At 49.4% G+C, this 21,266-nt stretch overlaps 1 protein-coding gene across 1 annotated transcript in view; it reads left to right on the top strand.

Annotated features, from left to right (window-relative positions):
• The first annotated feature begins 292 nt into the window (after positions 1-292).
• TMEM88B (transmembrane protein 88B) overlaps positions 293-21,266 on the top strand; it is a 41,085-nt gene continuing 20,111 nt past the window's right edge. The window contains exon 1 of the mRNA XM_034753687.1: positions 293-1,346. Coding sequence (XP_034609578.1) covers positions 1,077-1,346 — 270 coding nt within the window. The 5' untranslated portion in view covers positions 293-1,076. The remainder of the gene's footprint in view (positions 1,347-21,266) is intronic.

Below are 21,266 nucleotides of genomic sequence, written 5' to 3'. Positions count from 1 at the left end.
GGGACTGTTTGCAGAGCATGCTGAGATCCCTGTCTAGGAGGTGCAATGATTATCGTCTGTTACAGTATCATAGTCTTCTAGCTGCAAAGAAATTGTGGCCGGAGAGTTGAGGACAGAGCGAGTTCAATGTCAAAAAAGACCATCCTGACCTGGGAAGGTGGGGAGAGCGTGTACCCAGGCGCTGTGTGCTAAGTGGCTGGGGTGGAGAAACAAACTGCAAAGGATTGGCTCGCACAGGAAGGCAATCTGATAAAACCGCTCGAGAGCCAGCACTGTGAACAGTGCAGTATTTGCACAGCTCGGAAGGGAAGACGCTGCTCCTGTCTGGTGCCTGTGAGTGCAGACAGCTGTGTGCACCGAAACCCCACACGCTGCTCCAGTCAGCGTGTGTCTCTTTGCTTTCCGCACTGCACAGCGCGGGCAGGGTTTCCAACAGGACGAGGGAGAAGCAGCTCCCGTTTGTTCTTTTAACCAGGCACGCCCATTGGAAGGAAGTTGGGTAAATCCTTGGGTCTGGGATACTGGCCAACAATAGATGATTCAGAGTCAAGGACCAGTCTCGGAAAGGGCCTGGGCCCGATACTCTTAGCCAGCAGGACATGCTGAGACCTGTAGGAGGAGGCTAAAAGTAGGCGATCTCCGGAGCTGTGCAGCATATCAAGGCTAGGACAGAAACTCTTGGGAACTCTTTGGGACCGTATTCCCACAAGGAAGAGCCCCAGAAGACAGAGAGAGCGTGCAAGGGAAAATAAGGAACTACTGGATCCAAAGCGATAGCCTGTAGCCGGTTCAGGACCCAACGTCCAGCAGGTGCAGCTCTGTTCTAAGACTAGAGGAGAGGCAGTGCTGGGGAATATACTGCAGGGCATGACCCTGCCCTGGCCGGGCTGGGGTGCAGCAGATGGCCCAGTAGGGCCATTCCATCGCTAGGGTCCTTGATGCTGTCTGGCTAGCCCATCTCTGCTGGCTTCTGGCTGAGGAAGGAAAGCCCCAGAGCTCCACACTCGGGTTCGTGGCCAACAGCAAAGGCAGGAAAAAGGAACAAGGGAAGGAGGGATAAAGAAACTCCTCTGAGAATGTCCGACCAGGAGATCGAGGACTTTGAAGTGGACAATCTGTCTGACACGTCCCGGATGATCCCCGGCCTCCCTCCTTACGACATGGACGACCAGCTTCTCCCCCTGGAGCCCCGGAGCACCTGCTGCTGCTGGGCTTGGACCCTGCTGATCGTCGCCACGAACTCGCTGGTCTTCCTCGTGAACATGCTCCTGGTGGTCACCATCTTTGCCGTCGTGCTGCTGCCGACGATCGTGGTGGTATACTTCGGCTTCCAGTGCCACTCCCGGGTAAGTGAGCGTGGCCTGGCCCCCGCGTGGGCCTTGGCACCCCGACTCAGGACAGGGCCCTGGCTTCCCTGGGATTCTTGACTGAGCTCCTTTGAGAAAAGAGGGTGGGGACAGTGGCTTTAAAAACCAGACTGGGATTTCTGAGCTTTAGCTGAATTTTCAAAAGACGTGGGTGGGGAGACGGAGAGGGGGTGTGTGTGTCTGAGTCAGTGGAGGTGAGGGACAAATGGACAGACAGAATGTGCTCTGGGCTGTGACACTTTTGCACACCAGCCACTGCAACTGCTTCCAAGTCCCCCAGGAGAACTGACTTTAGCAACAAGTCCCCTGTAGGGCCTGATCCAAAGCCCATCCAAATCGCTGGGAGTCTCCTTTGACTTCGCTGGGTGTTGGATCAGGTCCTTATTCAACCCTTGCCGGTGCTCCTGGCCTTCTCCTCTGAGCAGAGGCCACTAAGGTGGGATTCACAGGTGGGAGCAATGGGGTTGGCAAGAACCTAAGGAACAAAAAAAGCTGGAGACCAACTTTCTAGAATAACCAGTCCCCGGCCAGACAGAGTCCTGGCTTGAGCCGGCTTGGTTTTAAGTCCATTCCTGGGGTAGAAACAACAATTTTTTCCCACTAGTAAAATATTTCCTAGGAAAAAACCAAAACGATTGTACTGTTGGGCCAGGCCACTCCGAGCCTGGCGTGGGGGGTGGGTTTAGATAAACCCCATGCACTGGGACAAGCAAACATCCCCTCTCCTGCGTGCAGAGAGTTTAGATCCAGCCTCCCCGGCTTGAGATTTCAAGTTTTCTCTACACCGCTACTTGAATCTCGACAAAGAAATCTCACCTTTAGCCCTGTCCCTCCCCAGCTGCAGGATTTTGTTCCGTGGGCAGCGGGCTGACAAGCTGGCCGTACTGATCATAAAGAGATTTTACAGCAAAGCACTTCGCACCCGGGCTAAGCTCCCATAGAAGATCTTGGGAGTTTGGGGCACACAGCTGATGCAGGGGTGGACCTTTGGGGTTTACATTGCCCTGCAGCTGGTTGTGCATTCAAGGGGGTCCCCTCCTTGCTGGATGCATGTGGAGTGACTCCCATTCACAGGGCATGATAGAGGAACATAGTGTGCCAGACTTCTATACGGCCTTTGATCTAAGGCTCTCCAAGCCCTTGACAGACATCCCATGCACCCACCTTCCAGGTCAGGCAGCACCCGGCTCTTATCTTCATTCCAGAGCCGTGGAGACTCAGGTATAGCAAAGTTACACGTGTCGCCCAGTGAGCCAGCGAAGAGCCAACATGCGAATGTAGAGCCCCGAGCCTCTGTGACCTTTCCCCTTGTGTCGTCATTGGTGCAGGCGCAAAGGGGTCTGAAGGGCAGCGTTTGACACCCAGTGTGCACTGGTGTAAAAGGGCCAGGCCAAGGGGTATGCATGACGCTCCTTACCATTTATTCAGCATGCATAATCATTGCTTCTTTCAGTGCTGATTTCTTCTGTGACATGGAGCTTTTAACAGAGGGTGTGGGTGCAGTTTGCATGCTGAGGCAGTCCTGGGCACGCATACACGGTACATGTCCTCCTGTGAATTCCTTTGTCTGGCCATCTGCAAAGTGCCCACAGTGAAAGGGTTAAAGCAGTTCTGTGGGATGCTGTCTCCTTTTAGGGCTCAGTTATGTTGTAGCTCAGCTAATGGGACTTCCCCCTCAGTGCCACAGGGGGTCTCACCCCTGCCTCAGTGGTTGGGCTCCTACCCAGCCCTGGCACTCGGTGCAGGACTAGACGGCTGTTAGTCTTTGGATGAGATGTTAACCCGACGGTCCCTTTGGGGCTGGAAAGGAGGAAGTGAAAGATCCCCTCTCTGTGGCATTTTAGGAGAGGTTTGCAATAGCCCCGGACACAGGCCTTTCCCTAGAGCTGTGTGAAGCTTCCCATCTCTGAGGCCAGATGTGTTTGCAAACTTCAGCCCCTGCTTGGGGAATGGGAATGCGGCTGGACTGAAGTTTGTTCACCCAGAGAAGAAGCCGGCAAGCAGCCCATCCCCCATGGCACGCCCTCATCCCCACCCCAACAATAACATCCTAATAATAAGGGGATTCCCTGGAGCTTGTGGGGAGATCTCCTGGCAAGTCTGTTTGTCCCCCTCAAACCTCCCAGGGAACCAGGAAGTCTCCAGCCCCTGTGAACTGAACGGCATGGCTCAGCGTGTCCTTCCTGGTGTGAGCTGACCCCTGCACAGCTCCCATGGCCCTCAAGTGCTAGGCTCATGTGGGCGAACCACACTTGCCCCCTCATACAGTGTTCTCCCCTCCTGGGACACTGGCAGGTTGCAAGCCGAGCTCTTGCTGCGCACATGACAGCTACATCTGCTGCACTTCCCATCTCCTCTCATCTCCCCTTGCTACATGGCTCTACAGCAAACCAATCCTATTCCACGCGGACGTTCTTTTTACCCAGCCTAGTCCTGTTTTTTATGGGAAAACTCCAACTCGCCTACCTAGAGCAGGTGACATCGAAGTGCCCCCTGTGAAATACATTGGAGACCAGAACTCCAGATCGGAAATTCTGAAGTTCAGCTTCTGATCCAGAGCCAGATTCAAAGCTTGGGTCTGTCTTGTCTTTAAGTGTGTGGGGGTTTTATATAGTGAGAAGAAATCGGTTCAGCTTCCAATCTGTCTCGTATATTTGATGTGTGTCTGCAGCACTTGGGCAGGGCTGGAGGCGAGGCAGGTTTCGGTATTGCTGATTTCTCTGAGGGCCCAAATCTGAAGACTTCAGTTAGTGTCTAGTCTCCACTTGCTTAGGCAAAATTCCCTTTGAAGTCAGTGGGAATTTAGCTCAAGGAGTGAGAAAGCCCTCCAAGATTTGGCCCCTGGTTATTCAAGGAGCTTTTGCACCAGTTTTACCCCAGGGTAACACCATTGACTTCACTGGAGTTCCTCCTGATTGACACCAGCGTGAGATCAGAATCAGGCTCGGCAAGATGCCAATCATAGGGGACGTGTGCTTTGCTCCACATAGAAAGGGTTTAACCCCGTGAATGCTGGCAGAAGCGCTCTGGATTCATTCTGACACTCCCCGGTATGCTCGGGAGCTGTAGCTCTGTCAGGCGTCATTTTTTATTCCTGTTTTAATTAACAAGCAGCTGTGACACAGCTCAAGTAAATACACTGCCTGGGTCGACAGAGAATTCTGTGCCGCTTCGGTTACTCACTGCAGTTTGCATTTTAATGTCACAATATTTCTCTGTACCTCCCCTGCAGCATCTACACTACAGAGGCAGCCAGAGCAGACGGCTCACAGTCCTCCCCTGTGATTTGCAGCCTCCCCCCACGGCCTTTAATTTGTTTTGTTAATTTCATTTTAACGAAGCCCTCTTCCTGCAAGTGTCATTCTCTGCGATCTACCTAATGATAAGAACAAGATCTAATAAAAGTCACACACACACACACACACACACACACACACACACACTCCCCCGTCCTGCAGATCTGAGACAGCTTCCCAGAGGCACGGGCTCCCAGTTTTTGATTTATTCCCATTGAAAAATTCATTTTGTTCCCATTTAGTATTCTGGCTCTGTGCATGTTGGTTTCACTTGGATGCTCAAGTTATTGGGGGATTTTTAAAGAATGTTTATGGATTTTCATTTCTCGTCATTTTCCCCTGTTTTGCTCCGACATCATTGGTCCGATGTGGGAATATGATATGAACATCTCTGTCCTTGTGCCATCATAAATTTGTTTTCCTGTCTGGGTGAAAGGAGACAAAAGAATATCTTGGCAAATACAGACTAAGGCCCAAATCTTCAAAGGTAGTTAGGGAGCTAATTCCCGTTAAAATCAATGGCACGTAGGCACTCGAGTACATTTGAGGATCTGGGGCTAAAGCCCTGATCCTGCTTTGAGAAGTGGCAGGGCGCAGTCTGGAGTCCATGCAGAGCTCCCCTGATATGAATGGGGTGCCATATGGGCAGAGGGGTTCAAAAATGCCAATCTCAAAGCAGGATCAGGGCTGTGTATGGCTTACATTTTTAAGTCACTCATGATTCTAGGTGGCGCCATTCTTGGGGTGCCCATCTTAAAACACTTGAAAAGGAGCTGGACTTCAGTCAGGACTCAGCACCCATCTTCTGAGAAGGTTTCCATCCAAATACTGATCCAGCCTGATGACTAAAGTAAACCTCAAATCAGAGGACAAAATCTAATGATGCTGCAAGGCTAATGGAAGCCAGGCTGCGTCACGCTGTAGTGTGAAAGGGATTAGCTGATAAAAAGTCAGAACCTACCAAACGCTGCTCTGGTTTGTGCTACTAGCCTGAACTCCACAATTCCTCAGATGCTTAAAGATAGCAATAAATGTAATAACGATTCAAGATACACAAACAAGCTAAAGTCATTTGTGTGACCAGTATCCCTGGATACGTCCACTGCGGAAAACTGCAGCTTCCAATGTTTTCTCTCTCTATGATCCTGACCCAACACACACTGAAATCAATGGCAAGACTCTCGTTTGACTTCATTAGAGCTGGGTTAGGGGCTAAGTTATTAAATATATTGTAGTTCATAAAGAGCCTTATCCGGCTCCCAAAGACAAAGTCTTTCCATTCATTTGACCAGTGATTGGATCAGTCTGTAGAATGGGTTCACTTCAGGATCCAGTCTCGGGGGTCCGATTCTGCACATATGCACTACCTAATATAGTGCTTATTACCGTGACTAATCTATTGAAACCACCTGGGAATATTGTGTTTGCAAGCCTGGGCTGTAATTACCAATCCGTCATTGTTAGAAATAAGCTGTGTAGGAACCCATTTCTTCTCTCTCTCTCTCAATATTAGGGATGGATCCTGAACTGCTTACTCAGGGAAAACGCCCATTGACTCCACTGTGAGTGTTCCCTGCAGGACTGGGCCCTTAGGTACTGTCAATTTCAAGTATGTCCCAGCTGTCATTTACCTCCCTGCCCAACAGATCCTAGAGCACCCGCCTCAGCCTGATTGACTCAGCTCATTGCACTGAAAAATATTGAAAATAAGTTTTTTTCCCTTTTAATAACACAAACTGCATCTCCTACTTGATCTGCCGCCTCCCATTGCATCCCATCTCGGTCCAGTTTCACAAGGCACCCGGCCCGGGAGTAGGCCATGAGAAATTATCCAATCTGTGCAGCAGGGTGACTTTATAGGAGGGCTTAAATAACAAGAGAGAATTAGAAGCTCTTATTATAAAATAAAAAGACACCCCTGGGCCAGATAGCTGGAGTAAATCAGTACAGTTTTATAGACCTCAGTGGAGGATGCAGATTAACACCAGCCGAGATTTGGTGCAAGATTTGCCTTCAGAAACACTGAGCTTGGGAGTTTACCTGATCACCTGTTATCCTCAGACGCACCTCTACGAAATGCCTAGTGTGGTCAGAAACATCGGCTAGCCAGAAGTGAGGGCTGGATGGGGTTAGTGCTGGTGAAATCCAGGCAATCTCAACGTGGAAATAAGTCACCTTCCAAAGATTAAATTTGCCCTTAATTAAAATACGGCATTGAGTTAAATCCCCGCTGCTCTGTGCCCAAAAAGCCTGTGCCTGGTTCGCCTCCCGTTTACACTAGCATAACTCCATTGAAATGAACAGAGTTACTCCTGATTTACACAAGGCTAGTGAGAGGGGAGTTACCTGCCCACTTCTCTCTGGTCTGACCGTTGTGCGTGGGCCTCTGCTACACATATTTCCCCCTTAGCATGCAGCGGGCGGGAGGATACAAGGTGATGCGCTTCTCTCCGGGCTCTGGACATTTGCTTTGCACCTTCCTATTACTTAGCCCATGGCAAAGAGTTGGGAGTGAAGGGATATTTCACCCTAGAAAGATAGAAGCCGGCTGTGAATGTTAAGAGTCTGTTCCAATACCATTTAACAGTGTGAGCGTAGGTAGAACTGCACAGGTGTAAGGAATCGCAGAGCAATCATGAGAGAGAAAGAAAGAGAAAAGATGAAGTAACTAAAAGTCTAGAAAGACGGTTTGAACTGACACTAAACCTGTACTGACAGGGGGGAGAGTTAACATGGAAATGAGAGGCTAATGCATAGGAATAAGAAGAGATAACAAAAGTTATCAATAAGTTTGTGTAACAAAGGGAGGCCGAAGCTGTACTGTCCGGTGCTGGAGGTGACTGTGATAGGATCATCCTTGTGAGCTTCCCACTTGCAAGTAATTGATCACTACTTGCTGAGACTAGTGACTTAATAGAGATTTGTTGGTCCCATCTACTAAGTGAATCTTAATCCAACACAAAGTACTCTCAATCCGTTGCTCTGAACACAAAGGTTCGGGACCCCTGATGCAGACTGACAGGGCCTGAAAGACAGGAGCTACCTTCGGCCCTGGGGAAGCCACTGCTGTTCCTAACGGGAGCCGTTGGTCAGTAAAACTCATTTTAGTAAACAAACGGTTGAGAATCTATTGCCGAAATAATAACCCCTCCCACCCGCAAGAATCAATGCTATTGTTCAGCAAGGAGACGCTCACCGCCAGTGGAAGCTGATGTGGCTAAAGAATCTAAAGCGTTGGCTGTAAATACATCTAACACAGGGGTACTCAATCTGGGGTCCGCGGACCATGTCTAAGGGGTCTGTGAAAGGTTGTCGTTACTATAGAAGAATGGCTTTCAACCTGTGGTCCGTGGTCCCCTGGGGATCCACAGACTATGTCTGAAGATTTCCAAAGGGGTCCGCATCTCCATTCGAAATTTTGTAGGGGTTTGCAAATGAGAAAAGGTTGAGACCCACTGATCTAACAGATCTCTGCCACCACCCTAGGGTCAACCCTGGCTAGGGGTCGGTACTACCATGTTGCGTGATGGACACATGACATAATTATTGTACTTAGTGATGGACAAGGGGGGCGGGGGCGGGTCAATGTCATTCAGTCATTCAATTTTGTGAAAAATTTCCACGGACCTCAAAATTTTTACCATGCCGTGTAGACACGTTGCTGACCCCTGACCCTGGCCAGTTACCATAGGGTAAAAGGTGTTAAACTGTGTCTGTGCTAGGGGCAAAGCCCGGTTTAATTCAGAGGGGTTAGTGAACAGGATTGTAAATAATGCCTTTCCCCTGAGTCTAGACAAAGCCTCAGGGTTTTGCACATGTCATGTAGCCAGTCAGCCGGCCTTCCCTCCTTAGTGTATGGGCCTGGGAATCAGAACTCCTGGTTCTCGGCTCTGCCACTGTGTGACCTTGGGCAAGTCACATAATTCCATCCTACCTTATCTTCCCTATTTAGTCCCGTAGCTCACTGGCATGCTGTGACGCTTAGCTAAGGTCTCTATAATGCGCCTGACCTCCTGGAGGATGGGGGTGGGCAGGGAAGGGCTGAGGCCGTAGTTGGGGCTTAGCAAAGCAAGAAAGGTGGACTTTGTGGTTCGGGCACTGGGGTGGGACTCAAGCGATTGGGGGTTCCCAGCTCTGCTACAGGCTCCTGGTGTGACCCCAGGCAAGTCACTCAATCCACAAAGCACACCTGTGAAACAAGGATCAAAGTACTTCCTCTCTCCTCTCCTTGTCTATTCAGACAAACTCTTTGGGGCAGGGACTGCCTCTTACTAGGTGTGTGTCCAGCACCTAGCACAATATGGCCCTGATCTTGATTGGAGCTTCCAGGTGCTGTTGTAATAATAGTATATGCCCCATACCACATGCTGTCCTTAAAGCCCCAAGAGGATCCCCTGTGGGCATTGAAACAGTAGAAGTCCCGCCCCTGAATCCACCATCCCAGGTTTTCTCCAAGTCCCAGGCTATGGTACGATAGGATGCCTTTCCAGTGTTCAGTGAGTGCCACACAGACATCCAGCCAGAGCAGATGTATGTTCAGTGAAGCAGCTAGTTCGTCACGCAGAGCCTTGGTGCATTCATTCGACGCTCTTCTAGCAGCGAGCACACTGCTGACTGCAGGCATTTATCATCGCACCGGAGGGACGATAAAGCCTCACGGTGTATTATGCAGCTAATGCACCAACGGCAAGGCCTCAAGTGGCCGGCTCCCCCTGCCTCGTGCTGTCCCTCCCTGAGATGGTTTTCCTCTTTCAGTAGCTGACATATGCAGGGTTCCGGGCGTTTTAGCTCCCTCACGTTTACAGCCCTGGAACGTTACGACAAAGTGGCGAGCTGCTGTTATTACACAACGCGTCCGTAGATCTTGCTAGCTCATGAACAGAGAGGCCTTTGTCATGGTAATCACTGTTTAGACGTCACTGCTGCTAAGAGACATAAAACTAATAGCCAGCTCTGGCACAAGACAGCCAGATATGCCATTGAATTGTCCAGCTGCTCCCCAATCTCTCACCTGTCTCCATACCCCTCCTGCTAGAACGCTTCATCCTGCAGGAGACAAGCAGTATTCCCGAGTGTGTCTGGGGTTGGGGAGGCAATCCAGCCCTAGATTTCTTGACCTCTGTAGTGAGCAGTCTCAGATTCACTAGCCTTCACGGCTGCTCCGTTGTATAAAAAATACACCCCTGAGGGCCGCGCTGCAGTACCCTGCCTCGTACCGAATAGCCGCTGGCATTGTGAGTTTCCATCGGGAATACCCATGGAGCAAGGCATTACTAGCTGTGCGTAAAGCTACCACAATCTGGCCCCAAACCGGCTGAATGGCCAAACCCAGCCTTCTATAGCTTTCCCCGAAGCCTCTGCCACTGGAGACATGAGTTACAAACTGATTTCCTACCACTCCCTGCCTGGGATTGTTGGAGTTATTTTCCTTCTGCCACGCAGTAGCTCCTTAGAGGAGGTAAATTGCTAAACTGGGCATCCAAGGGTAGCGCTACCTAGTAACGAAATGAACAAATCACCCAGGCTTTGTCAGAATGAGTCTCTGCAGAACAGCGATTGCGATCGGAAGCATCATATTTTCTTTGGTGCAGTGTGCATTTGCCTTGTAAACACGGAGGCGTCTGACTAGTGACATTGATTTTCCTGCAGAGATATGGAAGTTTATCCTTATTCCCCTGACGTTACTTTCCTTTGGTGACTTTTTAAAGGAAGAGAATCTTATTGACCTAGAGGTTGATCCCCATTAGAGATGGGCCAGTGGGTTCGGATCAGATAAAAACTCTGCCCTGCCCTGAACCATTGTCCCTTTCTAGAATCAAACCTTTTCTGGAGGCTCTGAAAAGGTTGCTCCTCTTTCACTTCTGCATGCCCTGGCACTGCTCAGATCCAGATAAATCTGGAAGAGACTGGCTGCCATGAGAAAACCTATTCCCTATCATGCTTTCCAAATATCAGTCCAGGACTCAAAGCAGAAGTGCTGTCAATCTCACCAGCAAGCCTGTTCTCCTGAGGTTTGCAGCCCAGTTTAGCAAACTGAAGAGCTCCTGACAGCGGGGACAGGATGCTTTATGGATAAAGCTGCCCCTGAACTTTATTGATCTTGACTGAAAATGCTCCATAACATCCACCCATGGGGGAGGAGGGATAGCTCAGTGGGTTGAGCATTGGCCTGCTAATCCCAGGGTTGTGAGTTCAATCCTTGTGGGGGCCACTTAGGAATCAGGGGCAAAATCAGTACTTGGTCCTGCTAGTGAAGGCAGGCAGCTGGACTTAATGACCTTTCAAGGTCCCTTCCAGTTCTAGGAGATGGGATATCTCCATTAATTAATTATAATTATTATCAAACCAAACTCACCGCTGGCACGAGCATTTGCAGCTCCACTGAAGGGAATGGAGTTGCAGTTGCTCACATCAGCATTCAGTATGTCTCAGAAACTTCTGCAGTCATAGCTGTCACAGTCTGTACATGCACCGTCCCTCTCTTCCCTAACTCCACACAACCCTCCCATACTCCCATGGCTCTCTCGCCACTCCAGACCGTCAATGTCTCTGGCTCTCCCTTGCGCCCCAGGACCCTTTTGAAATAGATGAATCTCCGCTATTGTCGGACACGTAGCGCAACGGCTGAGAGGTTCAGAAACTCAGAGTCCAGAGATGGGCAGGATCTCTTTGGTGACCCAGTCCATCCCACTGCCGGTGCAGGGTGGTTCAGAGCCCTCCCTGCCCAAGAACTGGAATGCCCAAGAAAACTGCTTTTATGACTTCTTGTTAGCCAAAAACAGGAGTTTACTTTTGTTGCTGGTTTGGTATATCCTATGGGGGATTAGCCACCAGCCTTGGGGGTGTATCTGCTCTATTTCTCAGCAGTTCGTCCTGAATTTGGCATCCTGAGTTGTGACCCACTGAGGCCTGGTTACACCTTGGGCATCCCAGTCCTTGTATTACCACCGAAAACACTGGGTTTAAAGGTTAGTGGTTCTTTACAACCAGTCTCATCAAATAAAGGGTTCTTCTGATCCCAAAGGACCAGCCACACACCCAAGTCAATATATACTTAGATCTTACTCAAAAATCACGCTGATGCCAATCCTTTAGTATCTAAAATCTAAAGGTTTATTCATAAAAAGAAAGAAAGAAAGAAAGGTGAAAGTTAAAATTGGTTAAAGGAATCAAATACATACAGTAATTGCAAAGTTCTTGGTCCAAGCTTGTAGCAGTGATGGAATAAGCTGTAGGCTTGCTAAGTCTCTGGTTGCTTCCAAATCATTGGAAGGTCCTCAGTCGCTCGGTTAGAATGCTCCCATTAGTATAAGTTCATAGTCCAGAGGCTTGGGAAGGCTAGAGGTTTGAGCAGGATGGAGGAGTTTCCTTTCCAGGGCCTTTTAGCTTTTCCCCCATTGTTCTTATTGTGGAAAATTACAGCAACAAGATGGAGTTTGGAGTTGCATGGGCAAGTCCCATGTCCATGCATTTCACCTAGTCACAGCAGGAAATTTCATTAAGTGTAGATGGACATTTCCCATGGTCCATTGTCAGTTAAATGTCCTCTCGATGGGCCACTCAATTTGCATAGTCCCTCCAAGTTGTGCTGGCTAGCTACCTTGTGGGCTGTATCCCAGGAGCAAACATTTGAAACCCAAGTATAGAGCCAATACTTATACTTCAAATACAAAAGTGATACATGCATACGGATGGCATAATCATAACCAGCAAATCATAACCTTTTCACAGACACCTCACTTGACAACCTTTGTACAAGATTTGCTGCAAATACATAACAGCGGTTGCAACAATGATCGATATGGTCATATTTTAATCAGAGAACGTCACACTTGCCTCTTCAAAGGCCTGGCACATGAGGCACGCCAGGTACCCGTGACTTCTTGCCAGGATTGGCTCCAGCTCCAAGCGGCGAAGAAAAAAATAAAAACAAAAACGCCGCGATCGGCGGCACTTTGGCAGCGGCTCTACCGCCACTGCTTCATTCTTTGGTGGCAATCAGTGGCAGGTCCTTCCCTCCGAGAGGGACTGAGGGACCCGCCGCCGAATTGCCACCCAAGACCCGGACGTGCCGCCCCTTCCCATTGGCCGCCCCAAGCACCTGCTTCCTGTGCTGGTGCCTGGAGCCGGCCCTGCTTCTTGCAAGAAGCTTGGGTCCTACATGGAGGAGTCTATTGACATCAGACACAGACAGGAGATTCTCTGTGGAAATAGCCTGGATGGGGACAGGGCCGGCTTTAGGCCAATTCCACCAATTCCCCCGAATCGGGCCCCACCCCTAAGAGGGCCCCGCGCCCAGTGGCAGGGCCGCCCAGAGTGGGGGGCAAGTGGCAGAGAATCCCTTCCCTGGCTAGAGGCGCCTTTTTAATTTTTACTCACCCGACGGTGCTCTGTGTCTTTGGCGGCGGGTCCTTCAGTGCCACCGAAGACCCGGAGCGAGTGCAGGACCCGCCGCCAAAGACTAGGAGCGCGGCCTGGTGAGTAGAAGCCCCATGTGTTTTTTTCATGTTTTTTTAAAGTCAACACTGCCGGGGCCCCATCGAAACTATTTGAATCGGGCCCCACACTTCCTAAAGCCGGCCCTGGATGGGGATCTGTCCCTGCCCCCTCAGGAAGTTGCATTGGCAAGCATTCCTTTACGCTGGCATTTGCCTAATGCAGGTGGCTGCGGATGCTCCCAGGCTCTGTTTACCAGGAGCAATCCAAATAAGGTGCGAGCTCCCTAGTCAGTTACAGCCCCTAATTACCTGTCATGCTTTCCAAATAGCAGCAAAGTCTCCCACGCTGCGGCTTGACAGCCTCTTGCATCGACTCTAGCATTTTGCTGGGCTAATCAAGCCCCGTGACTGCTAGCTTGGGGACTTGGATCCGGTCAGGAGAGGTGGAGTGAGAGGTGGAGCGAGTGATTTGCAGCATGTTTACTGCATCCAGCCAGTTCCCCGACGCCTGAGCTGAGATCCCGCCTCGCGGCACAGGGCCCATGCACTGACAACCCATTAAACCTCCCGTTATATGTCCAATCACATTGGTGAGCTTCCAGTTGATGGTTCCCTCTAGGCCTGACCTGCCTCCCATCTGATCCTTTGTTGCCTAGTCATTACCCACAGGTTCTGCTCTCCACGCTCAACCCTTATTGTTTAAAAACGGAAACCATTTGGAGAAGGCATTTTTCAGTTAGCTGCGGCCTATAGGGACGATCCATCTCCTAGCTGGTGTTGGGGCCCCTCCACTTGCCAGCCAATCCCGTAAGCGCCTCGCTTTACCTGTAAAGTGCCTTGGCGTGTTTGTCTTGGGGAATTCCTTGTGGGGAAAAGCATTCCCAGATGTCACGCTCCAGCCCATTCACCACTGGCTTTTTTCATATTAAATTATTACAATAGAACCCAGGGGCCACCGTCTTGTACCAGGACCCCTTTGTGGTAGTGCTGTGCACTCAGAACAAAAAGTCCGTGCACCAATTGTTCTTATCTTACCCCATTTGCTAAGGGCAGAGACTATTTGTGTTCAAACAAGGGCTCCCCCCCCATCTCAGCCAATAGGCTCCCTCGTTCCCAGCCAACTAGCTTTTTTTCACATCATTCCACTGGGAGGCCACATGACTGAACGTGTCAGGAGAATGACTTAGATTCCGCTCCCACATACCCTGGACCACTCAAGTCAATAGATTGTTTGTGGGTGTTGTTGTAGTCGTGTTGGTGCCAGGACATTAGAGAGACAAGGTGGGTGAAGTAAGATCTTACCTCCAGACCTGAAGAAGAGCTCTGTGTAAGCTTGAAAGCTTGTCTCTTTCTCCAACAGAAGTGGGTCCAATGAAAGATATGACCTCACCCACCTTGTCTCTAAGGTCAATAGAGTTACCCTGAATTCTCATTGATGTAATGAAGCAAAATTAAGCCCCTTTTTCCAAGCACTAACATCTTCCATAAGAGCACAGGAAACATTGGCTGCTCATACTTCTGTTGGCCCAAACATTGTCTAACCTCCAGTTTGCTCCCCTGTGAAAGTCCATCTTTAAGGAACATGCTTTAAGGTACAGAGGTGGAATGGCTTTGGAGAGCTATCAAGAATCGAGCTGGGCGGCTGAGTTGTGGTGGCTACTCTAGAGGTGAAATGATTAACTGCGCTTCAGTGATGCCTTTCACACAGTGATCGCGAAGAGCTCACGACAACTGAGCTCACATACTTTGCACATTGGGGTGTCACCACGGATGTCAGAGTCACTCCTGATTTGCACTGGGTTTCATTCCAAGATCCAGCATTGCCAATCAGTTCAACAAAGCTGGAAACAGAACTTGCTCCTGAGAGGAGCCACGGAATGGCTGTGTGACCTGGGGCAAGTCACTAACCACCTCTGTGCCTCAGTTTTCCCATCAGTGCAATGGGGATAATACATAATCAGATTCAGTTATGTTACAGGGATGTGGTGGGGCTTAATTCATATTGTGAAATGCTTTGAAAGCCGAGGAGCTGTAGGAGTGCAAAGAATTAATATTTTTATTTGCAGAATCATTAGGGGTGGGACAGAGCCTGCTTTTCTTAGCAAGTCCTTACTCAGGGAAGATTCCTTTGAGAATGAAAGGGTCCGGCCTTTTATTATTGTTGTATATTCATAAATACAGACTGTTTTGTCCTAAGCCTGAGAAAAGCTGCTAGATTGATGCTGTGAACCAGCCTCCGTGAAACCGCACTTCAAAGGGAGTTTCTCTTGTAGCCAATATGGCAGGAGCGACTTCTGAAAGCTCCAAGGCAGATGAAGTCCCTGCTCTGTATTGGTTCCTCTCCTGCTAATAGACAAAATGTTGGATAATTAACACTCCTCTGACGTTTAGACCTCAATTATAAAAAGAAAAGAACAGAATTCGATGTGGAATTCAGCCGGATAGAAATGCAAAGCAGTTTTCTGTGGCTGCTGCAGGCATCAGAAAACGGGCTTGATGTTCATACAAAGGGTAATTTTGTTACAGATGGCAAAGTAGGAACTGCTACTCCATATCAGACTTGTGGTCCATTTGGTCCACTGTCCTGTTTCCAGCAGCCACCAGTACCAGCCCAAACCCTTTCCCCATGACCTCAGCCCCTTTCCCGGGTTTAGACAAGGATCCTTTTCCCAGGATGGATGGGCAAAACCGGGGTTACGGCTCCCCTCCCACCCTGTCCAGAACTGAACCTAGAGGATGGTTCTGAGATGCTAAGCCAACCCCGCAATCATTCATTCCAACTGTTGCTGCTGCCTCTTCATTGTGGACTTCTGGCCCTGACAGGAACCCAAATACCCTGAGGTTGCCCAGGAATTGGGAGCTGCTGCCTAGACATGCTGCCCCCCTCTTTCCTCCTGCATCCTGTGTGGGGCTATTGCTGCTGGTGGTGTGTGCCTGTGTCTTCCCCCACCCGCCCAGTCTGTGTCCCCACTTCCCAGCAGTTCCATGTGACCGAGACAGTCTCGTTCCCTCCGTGGCTGTTCAGCAAGGGGGGGGGGCATAGGGGGTTTGTCCTGCTGTTCCTAAGTGCCCGCAATTCCCACAGCAGTAGCAGGCCATTAGCTATTACAGAGCATCTCGTTTGTCAGTCAGACCCAAGTGGAAGTGTAACCTGCCTGTGATCACAGCCAAGGCCTGAGCTGAGACCGTCACAGTCCACAGGTGGCAGCTGCTTTACCTGGGACCCCGGGAGGCCCCCACCCCCTTCTGGCTTTCTCCAGAGTAGCCCTACTAAGCTGATCTCTCAGCTGGAGGCTAAGAACCAAGAGGGGAGTCTTTGGCCTCATTACACCCTGTTCAGTGTCACCATTAACCTGTCAGACCTGGGGCTGGCTCCCTACCAGCCAAGGTGCGCCTTCCTTGTCAGCCAACTCCAAGACTGGGGGAACCTCTTTCAGTTCTTCAAAGGCTGAAATTCACCCAGCAAAAGGCCTATTCTCTCCTCAAAACAGGGCTTAGGTGGGACTCAAACGTTGCACTGAGTCCCCGCTGCATGGGGTGAATTCCACACCGGGGGGCTGCTGTTATCATGAAAAGGTGAGTCGTACATTCCCGCCAGCACTTTGTTACCACCACCCCGTCAGGGAGAGGCAGAGGTGTGGCCATTAAGGAGAGCAAATAGGTTGCCGTGAAGCCGTTATATTCACATGCGTGTTGATTTGTTTAAATTCCAGTTCCAAGGAGGCCATTTGGATTTTTTTCTTTAACTCAGCGGATGGCTTGTGAACATGATGTGTCCGCCTCGCTCCCCAGGACAAACAGCTTCGGGGATGAAAAATCATCAGCCCCATAGAGCCCGGGCACTGATTGTCTCAGAGGCTCACGATCAATAGTCGTTCAGTAAGTCTGCTGTTATTATCATCACCAGGCAACAGCCTCAGGCTGAAATGCTTAAGCGGGGCCGTTAATATTGGGTGCCCGGCTGTCGCCTGATTTCCGCCTGCAATTCCGCTTGAAGTCTCAGGGCCCTAGCTGAAAGGGGGACATGGGCCACTGGGTTAGACGGACATCCCCTGACAGGGAGAAATCAGCCCTTGGCTTCTCACACCGCCCTGCTCTGGTCACAAGCGAGCTGTGGTGGCTGCTCTAGAGATGAAATGATTAACTGCGCTTTGGTGGTGCCTTTCACGCAGTGATCGCGAAGAGCTCAAGACAACTGAGCTCGCACACCTGGGGTGCCTCCACTGATGTCAGAGTCACTCCTGATTTGCACTGGTGCGAGCTCAAAGCCAAGCCCAATGTACACTGCAACCCTCTGTGGGGGAGATAGGTATCTTTAACCCCTTCTTCGCAGAAGGGGAAACCGAGGGCTTGTCTACATGGGGAACCTATTGAGAGATAAGCCAGGGTGTGAATTGAAATCACAATAGCTATTCTGGGCTATACCTCTGTGTCACCGAGCCCTAAGGTACAGAGGGATGAAGAAGACTCACCCAAAGTCCCACAGCGAGTCAATGGCATAGGCAAGAATACAACCTACGAGTCCTGAATAGACCACCTTGCCTCTCTGGAATGGCAATGTGGGGAATAGAATCTGAATTCACCCGCTTTAGATCTTTCATGACATATTTGTCCATCAAGAGATGGATTCAATTGCTCTCCAGACATGGCTATAGTGGGCCTGGTTCTCTGATGCTCTGCACCTTGTGTTCCTATGTAACATGAGTGCAGCAAAGGATGTGAAGTGCTGCCAAAGCAGAACCACAGAGTTTTGCATGCACTTGACATTGGTGCAAATGAGTGCCCGGGTGGGGCAGGGTGATTCAGAATCGGGCCCTGTGTGCACGAGATATAATCGATATATATTTGGAACTGAGGCCTTTTTTACGTAATGCAACACGCCAGCCTTCTTTAAAGTGTTGCTAAATGATCCCAGGTGGTTTTAGCTCTTTGAGTTGCCTTGATAAGAACCAGATTGATGGCAATGACTTTAAAGCAGCTCTTCCCAGCAATTTGTGGTGATTAGGGGATTGTCTCTAAAACGTCACTGGAAGTTTAAAGGCCTCTCTGTGAATTTGTTCTGAGTTAACAGAGGATGATGGGTAGATTTCCACTGATGGCTCTCTAGGGGTTGGAGAATACAGCCTCGCCGAATAAACCACAAAGCAACTTTCTATGGCTTATCGCTCTTGCCTTTAACAGCCAAGAAAGGATATTTACCAAGTGCCACAGTCATTTAATGAATTTGCATCTGAACCAGCTAAACGAAATCAACGAGACAAGAATGGCTTTCTTAATGTGGCTTCAATCTGTGTTCAAACTTAAGCACCCAAAGGCAGAGTTTATCTGTAGAGATATCTCAGGAGGAGACTGACATATGTACAGGGTTGTGATATAGCAGGCCAGGACTGGTGTTTGGGAGGTTGTGGAATCTCCGTCACTGGAGATTTTTAAGAGCAGATTATACAAACACCTGTCAGGGATGGTCTAGATCAGTGGTTCTTAAAGCCGGTCCGCCGCATGTTCAGGGAAAGCCCGTGGTGGGCCGGGCCGGTTTGTTTATCTGCCGCATCCGCAGGTTCGGCCGATCGCAGCTCCCACTGGCCATGGTTCGCCGCTCCGGGCAAATGGGGCTGCGGGAAGCAGTGCGGGCTGAGGGATGTAAGGTAAATAAACCGGCCCAGCCCACCAGGGGCTTTCCCTAAACAAGCGGCTTTGAGAACCTCTGGTCTAGATAATCCTTAGTCCTGCCATGAGTGCAGGGGACTGGACGACTTCTTGAGGTCCCTTCCAGTCCTATGATTCTATAAACCATACAGGCATCTGCTTCAGTGTTCCATGCTCTTTGGAGCTCCAAAGCAACCACTTACACATCTGGCAACTCCCATGCTATCTTAATTTGATCTACCTTCTGATGGTAGGACCACTATAATCACAGTAGTGCCTGCTATCACACAGATTGAAGAGAGAGAGAGAGAGAGAGAAAGGAAGGAGGAAGTTCTGAATCTTTGCCCGGTGGTAGGGCAGAAAGAGGACATTCAATGAGAAGGAAAAGCCATGTGCTGGAGAAGAACGCTCTTGTGAGTTACACATTAATAATCACCAATTATTGTTGATCCCACTCTGGAATCAGAGGCAAAGCCCCCAGGGTTTGAAATAATGAGAGAGGAGCATCTTCCCCGATTGCTGTCTCAGTGGGAGATAATAAAAGTACAACACGCTGAATTCATTAAAAGATTTTTTGCTCCTCTGTTTCCGAATTATATGGATAAAATGATCTCTCTATCTCAGAGGCTTCTTTCAGGAATTCGTTATTACTGATTGTTTGGTTCTAGCTTTGCCTACATATGCAAAGACTTGTAAGTCACAAAGCCAGTTACAACCAAACATGTTTTCAGCCGTCTTCCTTAAATTCAGGCAGTATCCATAGCTGTAAAGTCTTTACCCGGGAAGAGCCGAGCTCATGAAAGACTTGTCTGATCCCATTTATTCAGTGCTAATATCTGTGCTCTTGTTTATTTCCTCACAAGCCTCTGGCTAGTCCACCAGAGAAGATAAAACTACACAATGTGTGGACGCTGTCTAATGAAATGATAGCAGGAGTCCTTTAGAAACATTTATACTGTCCACAACAATGTAAACAAAGAACACTTTTTAACAAGATAAATAGTAATCCAGGGACTGAACAGCTGTAATGAAATGCCACTCACCTACTACAAATGGCTGGTTAGGAAAGCAAGAGTAAAATGCAACACATAAAACAGCATTTTGTGATGGCTGTTCATTTGAACAGTTTAGTAGAGAAAAACATTAGGACAGTCTTTAGATCTGAGTAATGAGGATGTGTTTAGTAGATAAATGGATCTACAGTTAGCTAGCTATAGCTATTTGAAAATAACTGTCCCAAAGAGTTCAGAGATGACGATCGAACGGTCTGTCTATTGTGTGTCTTGATTGGCACAAGTTGAAGTGGTAACTGTATCTGTAGAGCTTAACAAAAACCAGACAAGCCTGAAGCAAACCCTGGCTCAACTTCAATTGGAAGACCACAAAGACCACGCCTAGCTGCTGGGAAGGTTCAGATTCAGATTTCAAATCCCTCTGTTCAGTTCCTGGATTTTGGTGCTGCCCATTACAGAGTTATATTGTTTCCAGTTCCAAATCTGGAGTTTGGAACCCAGCTTCTGGCTTGGGGCCTTCTCTTAAAAGAGCTGTAATATTGCACTTCCAGTAAAATTGCTAGATGGATGTGAGTCTAGAGATCTAGTAGCAGCATTGTCGTCCCCCAGCTGTTTCTATAGGGCTGAAGCTCACTGGGAAGTCTCCTTTTAACCATTGGAGGTTTAGTTGGAACCTCAGGAGATGTTTGCTTGTCCTTGCAATGGTGGGGATTCTCATAACAAGCCGTGCCACGTGCCATGCCTGTCCGGCATGAGATCCGGGAAGAGAGCGCTTGATGCCACTGACTCTTTTTAGGAACAAACTTGCCAACACAGGGGTAAAAAGAAGCAGGCAACAAACACATAGGGAGGAAAACAATGGAAGTGGAAACAGAGAAGGAAGGCAAGGGCAGGCACTCCTCCCTCTTCCCCAAGCCCAGAAGGGAGAACACACAGCAGAAATGCCCATTACCCCAGAACTGAGCCTCAGGAATGCATGAAGCAGCTGGGATGCTCTCTGCAGCTTTGCAATCTATTTCAGAGCATCCTGTTTAAATAGCCCCTTACAGAGATAGGCCACAATAGCTCCCTATGGCACCCGTGCAGCCCCGTTACCATGGTACCTCACAACCTTCTCCCTAGCCAAGGAGGGAGGGAAGGACCTCATTTTACAAATCAGGGAGTGAAGCGGAGAGAGAATATGTGACTTGCTCAGTGCCCCATAGGTAGTCCGTGGCCAAGCAATGAATTGCCCTCGCCACTGGGCTATCCTTTCGGGGACCGTGGCAGCCATTCTATGAAGGGTGTTGTCTATTGTGTGACTGTCACCCCTGTTCGGAGAACCAGCCCAAGGCCTCTGTACCACGTAGGGCCCCACTCATTGTTCGCAAAGGGATTTTGAACATCTCATTGAGCAGGTTGCAAAAAAATTGCTCTTTGCAGCAATAGCTGCCGCTTGTCCTTGAATATTCTGTGTTAGGGGAAATTTCTGTCAGTCCTTAACTAGACAACACCCCTCCTCCCCCC

This window comes from Trachemys scripta, chromosome 19, assembly GCF_013100865.1.
Source record: "Trachemys scripta elegans isolate TJP31775 chromosome 19, CAS_Tse_1.0, whole genome shotgun sequence".
Classification (NCBI taxonomy): Eukaryota; Metazoa; Chordata; order Testudines; family Emydidae; genus Trachemys; species Trachemys scripta.
This window is presented reverse-complemented; position numbering and strand designations above follow the sequence as displayed.